The sequence below is a fragment of the Sphaeramia orbicularis genome, chromosome 12 (assembly GCF_902148855.1).
Source record: "Sphaeramia orbicularis chromosome 12, fSphaOr1.1, whole genome shotgun sequence".
Lineage (NCBI taxonomy): Eukaryota > Metazoa > Chordata > Actinopteri > Kurtiformes > Apogonidae > Sphaeramia > Sphaeramia orbicularis.
This window is the reverse complement of record NC_043968.1, coordinates 76,213,231-76,225,321: the sequence shown is the minus strand read 5'-3', so window position 1 is coordinate 76,225,321 and position 12,091 is coordinate 76,213,231. Positions and strand designations below refer to the sequence as shown.

The window sequence follows — 12,091 nt, the reverse complement described above, 5'->3', positions numbered from 1 at the left end:
GGACCGACAGCAGCGGCGGCGGAGACACAACAGATGGAAGAGAGGATGAAGAGAGGCGGAACTGGAGTCTGCAGCCCCGGCCCCTCCTCCTCCTGCTGCCCGGCCTGTGTGTGAGCCCACCCGGAGGCAGAGCCGGGAACAGCGGCCCCATCCGCCTGAAGGGGGAGCTGTAAGCCCCGGGACCTGGTCCACTACAGACCACCAGGACCTGATCCACTACAGACCACCAGGATGTGACACACTACAGACCACACCGGGACCTGATCCACTACAGACCATTAGGACCTGATCCACTACTGACCACCAGGATGTGAAACACTACAGACCACCAGGACCTGATCCACTACAGACCACCAGGACCTGATCCACTACAGACCACATCACTCCAGGACCTGATCCACTACAGACCACCAGGATGTGACCCACTACAGACCACACCAGGACCTGATCCACTACAGACCACATTAGGACCTGATCCACTACAGACCCCATTAGGACCTGATCCACTACAGACCACATCACATCAGGACCTGATCCACTACAGACCACATCACATCAGGACCTGATCCACTACAGACCACCAGGACCTGATCCACTACTGACCACCAGGATGTGAAACACTACAGACCACCAGGACCTGATCCACTACAGACCACCAGGACCTGATCCACTACAGACCACATCACTCCAGGACCTGATCCACTACAGACCACCAGGATGTGACCCACTACAGACCACACCAGGACCTGATCCACTACAGACCACATTAGGACCTGATCCACTACAGACCCCATTAGGACCTGATCCACTACAGACCACATCACATCAGGACCTGATCCACTACAGACCACATCACATCAGGACCTGATCCACTACAGACCACCAGGACCTGATCCACTACTGACCACCAGGATGTGAAACACTACAGACCACACCAGGACCTGATCCACTACAGACCACATCACTCCAGGACCTGATCCACTACAGACCACCAGGATGTGACCCACTACAGACCACACCAGGACCTGATCCACTACAGACCACATTAGGACCTGATCCACTACAGACCCCATTAGGACCTGATCCACTACAGACCACATCACATCAGGACCTGATCCACTACAGACCACCAGGACCTGATCCACTACAGACCACATCACATCAGGACCTGATCCACTACAGACCACCAGGACCTGATCCACTACAGACCACCAGGATATGACCCACTACAGACCACACCAGGACCTGATCCACTACAGACCACATCACACCAGGACCTGATCCACTACAGACCACCAGGATGTGACCCACTACAGACCACACCAGGACCTGATCCACTACAGACCACATCACACCAGGACCTGATCCACTACAGACCACCAGGACCTGATCCACTACAGACCACCAGGATGTGACCCACTACAGACCACACCAGGACCTGATCCACTACAGACCACATCACACCAGGACCTGATCCACTACAGACCACATCACTCCAGGACCTGATCCACTACAGACCACCAGGATGTGACTCACTACAGACCACACCAGGACCTGATCCACTACAGACCACATTAGGACCTGATCCACTACAGACCCCATTAGGACCTGATCCACTACAGACCACATCACATCAGGACCTGATCCACTACAGACCACCAGGACCTGATCCACTACAGACCACATCACATCAGGACCTGATCCACTACAGACCACCAGGACCTGATCCACTACAGACCACATTAGGACCTGATCCACTACAGACCCCATTAGGACCTGATCCACTACAGACCACATCACATCAGGACCTGATCCACTACAGACCACCAGGACCTGATCCAGTACAGACCACATCACATCAGGACCTGATCCACTACAGACCACCAGGACCTGATCCACTACAGACCACATCACATCAGGACCTGATCCACTACAGACCACCAGGACCTGATCTACTACAGACCACATCACACCAGGACCTGATCCACAACAGACCACCAGAATATGACCCACTACAGACCATCGGGACCTGATCCACTACAGACCACATCACACCAGGACCTGATCCACTATAGACTGCCAGGATGTAACCCACTACAGACCACACCAGGACCTGATCCACTACAGACCACTAGGACCTGATCCACTACTGACCACCAGGATGTGAAACACTACAGACTACATCACACCAGGACCTGATCCACTACAGACCACCAGGATGTGACCCACTACAGACCACCAGGACCTGATCCACTACAGACCACATCACACCTGGACCTGATCCACAACAGACCACTAGGATGTGTGATAAACTACAGATGACATCACATCAGGACCTGATCCACTACAGACAACATCAGGACCTGATCCACTACAGACCACATCACATCAGGACCTGATCCACTACAGACCACATTACTCCAGGACCTGATACACTACAGACCAGATTACACCAGGATCTGATCCACATCACACCAGGACGTGATCCACTACCAGACCACCAGGATGTGATACACTACAGACCACATTAGGACCTGATCCACTACAGACCACATTACACCAGGACCTGATCCACATCTCATCAGGACCTGATCCACTACCAGACCACCAGGATGTGACCCACTACAGACCACACCAGGACCTGATCCACTACAGACCACCAGGATGTGACCCACTACAGACCATACCAGGACCTGATCCACTACCAGACCATATCACACCAGGACCTGATCCACAACAGACCACAATAGGACCTGATCCACTACAGACCACATTACACCACGACCTGATCCACATCACACCAGGACCTGATCCACTACCAGACCACATCACACCAGGACCTGATCCACATCACACCAGGACCTGATCCACTACCAGACCACATCACACCAGGACCTGATCCACATCACACCAGGACCTGATCCACTACCAGACCACATCACACCAGGACCTGATCCACTACCAGACCACCAGGATGTGATACACTACAGACCACATTACACCAGGACCTGATCCACATCTCATCAGGACCTGATCCACTACCAGACCACCAGGATGTGACCCACTACAGACCACACCAGGACCTGATCCACTACAGACCACCAGGATGTGACCCACTACAGACCATACCAGGACCTGATCCACTACCAGACCATATCACACCAGGACCTGATCCACAACAGACCACAATAGGACCTGATCCACTACAGACCACATTACACCACGACCTGATCCACATCACACCAGGACCTGATCCACTACCAGACCACATCACACCAGGACCTGATCCACATCACACCAGGACCTGATCCACTACCAGACCACATCACACCAGGACCTGATCCACAACAGACCACACCAGGACCTGATCCACTACAGACCACACCGGGACCTGATCCACTAACTGCATATGTCATTTGAATGACATGTAGGGGGCAGGACTTAACAACCAGGGTTAGACTGACATGTTGTGACTTCAAATGGTGTCATGATGCCGATCACTATAAACAGACTAGAACAACATGAAAGCAGCGTCTGACTTTGATCCCAGATGTTTGTTCAGATGTGTCCAACCCCAGTCAGATCTGTATTATCTGTAATCCATGAGTGTGTCTGTGCTTCTGCACCTGAACCACTGCCCTCACAGTCAACACCTTCATAGAAGATGACTCCATCATAAACACAGTCCACTTGTTTACAGAACAAACCCAAACGTCACTCGGGCCTTTTTGGAAATTTTGTCGTGAAGTGCGACACGTCCAGGGTGAACTGTGCCTTCACCGGTTTTATCCTCATTCTAATAAGAGTCTGAAGACCTCAGTGTATGTGCTCCACCTACCTACCATGTCCTGCACCAGTAAACCAGTCCACCTCCTCTGTGGTGTTTGGATGCTCTTCCACAGACCAAACAGAAGAACACTGACTTCATATTTTGTTTGCAGTTGTTCTGGGACATCTGTGTTGTGTTTAATCCTGACTCTGACCAGTCTGGTGTTTTTTCAGTTTAGTTTCAGTTTGATTGTGTTTATTCAGACATTTCATACTTTATACATTTGTTCAGATACAATGTTTAAAACAGTGTTTTTCAACCTTGGGGTCAGGACCCCACGTGGGGTCGCCTGGAATTCACATGGGGTCGCCTTAAATTTCCTGTAATTGTTAAAAAAAAAAAAAAAAAACATACAAATAAAAATCTATGGTGAGTTGACAGAGGCAATCCCAATCCATAGCAGACAAACTGTGAGTGTGAAACTGCAGCACTGTGGTTCTGTTTATGTGTCAAATGTTCATTGTGGTCAGTTTCAGATGCTGCAGCTCTTTCATCATTCATAGTTTGAGTTCTTGTTTGTTCAGTATTAATTGTCAGCCTTGTAAATCCAAGCTGGACTGACTGTACATATCCTGACCAAGGAAAATCAAATTCTCCCTTTGTGCAGTAATCTACACCTGGCTTTTCTGCCTCCGTCCACAATAATAAACATTATATAGACTAAATATGCCTAAAATTAATCTTTATTTGCAACATAGTATAGAAAACTATTACAAGATCAAAAACAAATGAATTTTAGCAACAAAAAAAAAAAAAAAAAGGCTCCATTTTGAATGTCTGGGGTTGCCAGAAATTTGTGATGTTAAAATGGGGTCATGAGCCAAAAAAGGGTGGGAACCACTGGGTTAAAATGAAAGAGTCTCAAAAGGAATCTGCTGAAGCCTGAGTTTATTCTGCCCCCCTGCACATTTGAAGGAAATGTACATCATCTCGAATGGAATCAGCACCATGGACAGCTCTGTCATTATTGGACACTATTTTGATTATGGAACAAAGAACATTTGACAGTCAACTAACTGTACTGAAGGCATTCTTACGTCATCAGATCGAACAGATTCACACAGATTTTCATCACAGATTCGAACCATTTTAACGATTTCAGCCACATAAACCACACTGCCTCAGATTTAAACAACAAAATAACAAACAGAATAGACTATGCTATTAGAGCGACATCAACCCCAAACATGGCCCGACAAATTCATGCATTCAAAAGACAACCCAACGTTGTGTTTTATTTAATCATCCATCCCTAGACCAGTGGGAGCAATGAGGTCATAGATTTGTTGCGCTATACTGTAGAGAGAAATAAATGCAAGTTGTCCTCCACCGGCAGCCTGGATTGGTATTTGTTTTTATTCAAGGTCAGTGCGGAAAACCCACACTGACACAAGTAGGTGGAGGTGAGTCTGGGATTAGGACTTCCATAGAGTTAGAGGACATCTGGGGAAACTCATTCTCCACAGACAACCAGAAACACCAGTGGCATTTCTCCCAGTCTTTGCTTCAAGTCCATATTCAAGCTGAGCTGGATCAGCACCACTTCCTCCTCCGCCTCCCCTGGGGTTCTCCAGCGCCCCCCAGGGGAGGTGCACCTTATCTATTGAAAACCGCTGGTGTAGAACATAAATGAGCCTTTAATGCGGACCAGTGGTGGCTGCTCGTCTTTCAGAGAGGGGAAGCTCATTGTCAGCTTACATAAAAAAAAAAAAAAAGTCAAGTTATTTGAACATAAATTCGTCCCTCCGTTCCTTTTTAAGAAAATGCTCAGTGACCTTATCGTACCAACTAAAAAAGAAAATGTTGAAATTATGTTAAATTGAAACAAGGAAGTCCAATGAGTGTGTTTTATTTACAGTGCAAGAAATGAACAAGTAATTTCGTAGTGGTTTCTCTCTCGATTTCACAGCAGAATGTGTGACGGTATTAAACTGAACTGTGTCAGTGAAGGAGGAGATCTCAAAATAGCTGTCAATCAAATGGGATTCAGCCTTTCGACTGATCCTCCAATCAGCACGTGGAATCCCGGCGTCCAGCCCGGCCGAGCTCCGCCCACAGCTCCATTCACCCCCAGAGACGCCGAGTGTCCAGGGGCGGGACAACATCGTGGCATTTATCCAATTACCGTCCAGTTTTGAGGCAATGAAAAAAACAGTTCCACTCAGTCCCATTGAAGTGCATGGACGCTGAGCGTCTACGGACAAACGCACTGAGCAGAGATCGAATGAGAAAACAGCGCAACGGGAATGTATGAGAAGTGAACAACATCGAGTCTGTTGATTTGTGACAAAGCTGATTCTGAATGAACTCGTCTGTGAGATGAACGTGTTCTAACACATTTGTAGTCAATGAAATGTCAACACAACCGAACATATTTAACCATTTAATTTTTGTAATTTTAGGGGAAGCCGGGCTTCCCTTGCAGTCTGTGAGAAATCACCTCTGATGCGGACATAGTGACTGTCTGACTGGACTCAGCTGAGTGAGGAGATGAACCAGGCGTCATGAGGCACTGTTCCACCTCTGTGTCGGTGGGAGGACTTGATGAAGGTCTATGGGGGAAGGTCTGCATGTGATTGGCCTCAGCTCTGGTACTTTTCTATAAAGGCCACACCCATCCCACTGCTGTCAGTTCCACCTGAGGGATTGTTTTGTGAATTTCTCTCTTGACAATGGATGCAGAGGAGCTGATCGAGTCCATCATCAGAGGACTCATGTTTCTTGCAGGGATTCTGGGAAACAACTGGTTAGCCATCCGCTCCCTGCCCAGGACCATCTCTGTGATCCGCACCAGTGAGGTGCTCTTCATAAACCTGGCCGTCTCCAACCTCATCACCAACTTCTTGGTGGACCTGCCCGATACCATGGCAGACTTCGCCGGCCGCTGGTTCCTGGGGGAGACTTACTGCGGCGTGTTCCGTTTTTGCGCCGACCTGTCTGAAACCAGCAGCATCTTCACAACCTTCTTCATCAGCGCCTTCTGGCACCAGAAGCTGGTGGGTTCTCTGAAACGGGGGGGAGCACCAGTCCGCATGGACAGCCTCCGTCTGGTGGCCTGTCTGCTGGCGGCCGGCTGGACCGTGGCTGTGGTCTTCAGCATACCGCACTTTTTCTTCGTCACAGTGGAGGCGACCAATGAGAGCGAAGAAGACTGTGTGGACTACTTCCCTGATGCGGCTGCAGGACGAACATATGAGATCCTCTACCTGACTCTGGCCAACGCTCTCCCTCTGGCTGGGATCGTGTCTGTCAGCGTCCAGATCGTCATCACTCTGCTGAAAAACCAGCAACGCATACGAAGTCACAAGTCTGAGGCCCCGAGGGAAGCGGTCAAGGATAAAGACAGCGACGCAAAAACGAATGATAGGAGACCGGCTGGGACTGGACCAGAAGCAGGGCCTGGTCCAGAAGCAGAGCCCAGTCCAGGACACAGCAAAGACCCCCATATCTACACAGGTGTCCCTGGTTCTTCTGGTCCAAATACACCATGTCACACTTCTAATCATTCAAATAACACAGGCGGTAACCATGGAGACCAACCAAGTTCTTCAAAGCCCGTGCAGGTGTCGGCCAAGCCCAACCCCAGCACTCAGGTAAGGGCGGCCAAGAGCGTGGTGGCCGTGGCCAGTGTGTTCCTGGTCTGCTGGCTGACCCACCTGCTGCTGCGCATCACCAACAACATCCACACCTCGTCCCTGGTGGTGGAGGTGGCCAGTTACATCGCAGCCTCCTACACCTGCATCATCCCCTACATTTTCCTGTACGGGGTGAAAAAGCTGTCGTGTTCATGTAAACGGTAGAAACGGGCAGATGATAAATGAACCCAGGGTCACCGCCACGGTCTACAGGGACCCGTCTGATGGATCATTTACACTACAGACAAGTTTGAATTTGAATTTTGACTTTGGATGTTTTCTTTTATGTTTTATTTATTTATTTATTTTGAATTTGCATTCAAACCAAACAGCAATAGGATTATATAAAAGAAAGTCCAACATTCGACAAGGAGCAGGAAGAAGTTTAACCCTTTCATGCATAGTGGTCAGTACAGTGGACAGTTGTTCACAGCTGTTCTCTTGTATATTGATGGGTTTTGTTGTTTTAGTTCCATATCAGCCAACACAGTGGACACTTATGCATCATCCCATACACTGCAGTTCATACCATTACTGTAACTTTGCTGTTCTTGATAAACCTGATCTGCAGTAACATGTTTCAGTGTAAATCAATTATTTGTTAGAAAAAAGGTTTTGTTTTTTTTTTTGTTTTTTTTTTTTTTTGCATATTATTTCCATCAAAAGAGTAATAACTAGCATTAGAATATGTTAAAATGTGAGAAAACATCAGATTTTATTTCATTGTTTTTTATCTCACTTTCTGATATTGGGTTTTAAAACACATTTCTTTACTTCAAAAATTAAATGCATGGACATTTTTGTAACTCCATGAAAAAAAACCCAATTTGATCACTTTTTTTTTTTCATGCCTATGGAGGAACAAAAACACTCAAGAAAAAAATCTTAACTGAGGTTTTCATAATTAATGCATGAAAGGGTTAACTTATAATGTTTTCTCCTCCTGCTGCTGAAAATAAGAACTCACATTGTTTGAATTTGCTTCATTTTGATTTAATGTTGTGAAAATGTACGACAGCGTATTAGTGCCACATTGGAAAAATAAAAACACTTGTCACTACGAGAATAAAGTCGTAATATTATGAGAATAAAGTTGGAGTTTTTAAAAATTTCATAAGTGAACAAAAATAATGTCATACTTTTATGAGATTAAAGTCGTAATGTTTTGAAAATAAATTCACAGTAGTGCGATAAAAAGTCATGATTTAGAAATTGTAACCCTTAAGTAAGTTCAGTAATTTGCTCCAAATCCATTCAGATCTTACGACAGAACAAACCCAAATGTGTGCGAACTGTCTTCAAAGTCCTTCGACTAATGCGAATGTGTTGATGGTGGGCGGGGCTAATAGGCTCAGTATTTGGCCTTTGTGCGTAAACCCCAAATGAAAGTAGAACCTCACAAAATGTTCCAAGTTCTACATTATGCGACCAGTGGGTACGACTTTATTCTCATAATTATATTTTTCCCACCTGTTTTTAAATTAGGACATTATTCTCATAATATTACAACTTTATTCTCATAAAATTATGACTCTTTTTGAATTTGACTTTACTCCCTTAAAATTACGGGTTTTATCTTAATATTTTATGACCTTATTCTTGTAGTGACAACTGTTTATATTTTCTTATGTGGCCCTAATACACTGTCATGAAAATAAAAACAATAAGCACAACATTTTTTTAATCTCAACAATTTTTTATTTTTTTTTAAAAGAAAGAAATTAATAACTTTACAGCAGAAGGACTTGGTTTTCTTAAAAAAAATGACTCAGCCGCCACAATAATACTAGCAAATTAGGCCACTGGTATTATTATTATATATTTTTGTATTATTACAACAATTATTATTATTTTCCCCCTCACTCCCCCGTCTCTCTTACTTTCATTCACACCCCCCTCTTCCTCTTTACCCTATCGCCCCTAACCAAGCTATATTGTTTAGCTGCTATTTAACTTTATGATCTTTTCATTGTAATATGATGTTGTCGTTGCTGTTTGTCAATACTCTGTCGTTGTTGTTTTTTGTTTGTTTGTTTATTTGTTTGATTTTCCCTTCGTTTATGTGTTGTTGTTTTTCTGTCCACATTGTCTTGTTAACAATCACTAATAAAAATTTTTTAAAAAATTACTCAGTCCATTTAAGTGATTATCAGTATAGGTGTTGTAGTTCGTGAAGGTAAAACTCTGTACGTTCTGTAAATGATCTTTAACAGCTTTAACAGCTACAGCTCATCTGTTTGACATATAGTCGTGGAAAAAATTCTTATCCCACCCCTTGTTTTCTTCAGTTTCTTGTTCATTTTAATGCCTGGTCCGACTAAAGGTCCATTTGTTTGGACAAATATAACGATAACAACAAAAACAGCTCATAGTAGTTGAATTTCAGAGCTTATATCTATCTGTTTTCCATGTTTTCTTGATAATAACCAAAATCACTTCAGTTCTTCCATCAGTATCTGTGGCACTGTACCGATAAAAACAGTGCTTTTAGACATTCCATGTTTTCTTTTCTGTCTGTTTCAGTCACATGGTACACACAGGAGTTAGTACTGGATTACAGAACCATTGTTTTTGATGACTATTGATGATTACACTGGTCAACAAATTTATTGTTTAAGTTTTTTTGAGCTGATTTAGGATAATTTTGGTGTGCTGAATCCAAAAATCACATTAATTTTGCTCAATCAGGTCAACTTTCTGAACTATGCTACATATTGGCTTTTTAACATTTTTGCTTACATTTATGGGCATTTTCACATCATATGATACAAAATTCTTTCATATTTCTTGCAATAAACGAGTTCTGAAGATTTTACTTTTGCCAGTTTATGATTAATGTTTTTTTTTAATAATTACAGGTGAATGAAATGGCTTCGACTAGAAGATCTTGCAAAAATAAGCCTGACTTATTCTGCTACATCTGCGGTGAATACACCATTGTACCTAACAGGAATCCTGTTAGAAAATGATTTTTTTCTCTTAAAACCTATTTTGGGTGAGAACTATATAAAAAAATCAACTGATAAAGTCACAAAAATGTAATCAATTTTGTGAGAAGATCAAATTTTTCAAAATCAAATTAGCAAAAAAAGCTGACCTGATTGAGAAAAACAGATGTCATTTTTGGATTTAGCGGTGCAAAATGGTCCTAATTCAGTTGAAAAAACCTAGACAACTTGCAAAAAACATTTTTTTGTAACCCAGTGTAATCATTGTTTCTTCAGTTGGTTCCTGGTGTTTGTTTTTCTTTTATTCCATTCTGTGTCTGGTCAAAGTGACATAACTTTACATTGTGGTTCCTCTGAATTCTTCAATAAATAATTCATTCCTTCGTTTTCCAAACTGCTTTTCATTGTGTCATTAAATTAAAATAATGCAGTCCAAACTTTCCCACTGAGCCAATATTTATATGAATTGGACTGAGGAGCAGTTCTTTGTAGTTTTAGTCTAAATGCAATAACCTCTGCTGCTTTTAGTCAAACTGCAACAGAAAAACCCATCATGCACAGCCTAAGCCTCTAGAGCACAGGTGTCAAACATGTGGCCCGGGGGCCAAATTCGGCCCGCCAAAGGGTCCAATCTGGCCTGTAGGATGAATTTGTGAAATGCAAAAATTACACTGAAGATATTAACAATCAATAGTGTGAAAATCATTTTAATTCAGGTTCCATACATACACATATAAACCAATTAGATCTCAACTGGGTCAGACCAGAAAAATACTGTCATAATAAGCTATAAATAATGACAACTGCAGATTTTATCTTTGTTTTAGTGCAAAAAAGTTAAATTACATGAAAATGTTTACATTAACAAACTATCCTTGTACAAAAAAAAATGCAAATAACCTGAAGAAATATGAACAAGGTGAAATGTCTTGAAAAAAGTAAATGCAATTTTAACAATATTCTACCTGTTACTAAATGTTTTGTGTATTTGTAATTGTAATGTAAGTAGTAACGCACGTGTAAACGATAAACTGATAAAATGATGCAGAATATTGTTAAAACTGCACTTGTTTTTCTTAAGACATTTCAAGTTGTTCACGTTATTCAGATTAAGGAAATTATGTAGATATAAACATTATCATAATGTAATTTTACTTTTTTCAGTGGTATTATTTTACTGGTCCGGCCCACTTGAGATCATATTGGGGTGAATGTGGAACTGAACTAAAATTAGTGTGACACCCCTGCTCTAGAGAAAACTGCATGTTATAGTTTGATGGTAAATCATTTATATTTACAAGAGAAAAAAGTGGCTCGGATCAGATCATGGACTGAATCCACCTCTGAATGCTCACATGACCTTTAGTCCTGATAAAGGTGACAGAACAGTGTACCTGAACTGAACACTTTCATGCAGACTGGTCACTCCAGTGGACAGTTCTTCTCCAGCTGTTCTCTTGTTGGCTGTTTGGGTCTTTATGGGTTAAAAAATTCAATAAATCCAGAGCAATAGCTGCCTTTGCTGATGAGGAAATGATTTAAAAAAAAAAAAAAAATCAAAAACTTGCCAGTTCCTGATATATGCAAAAGTTTGGTTTGCGAAGATGTGACTGTTCATTTCAGAATCTGTGGGGTGGATGTTCTTTACATGACAGGTGCAGAATACGAGCACGTATTAA

General features: G+C 43.2%; 1 protein-coding gene across 1 annotated transcript; it reads left to right on the top strand.

Annotated features, from left to right (window-relative positions):
- Positions 1-6,438: 6,438 nt before the first annotated feature.
- ora5 (olfactory receptor class A related 5) lies at positions 6,439-7,629 on the top strand. The gene has a single exon (XM_030150457.1). It carries the CDS (start codon positions 6,502-6,504, stop codon positions 7,627-7,629), a length of 1,128 nt encoding a protein of 375 aa, XP_030006317.1. The 5' UTR covers positions 6,439-6,501.
- The last annotated feature ends 4,462 nt before the right edge of the window (positions 7,630-12,091 follow it).

Coding starts and splice junctions, on each gene's coding strand:
- ora5 (XM_030150457.1), top strand. CDS start 6,502: ATGGATGCAGAGGAGCTGATCGAGTCCATCATCAGAGGACTCATGTTT.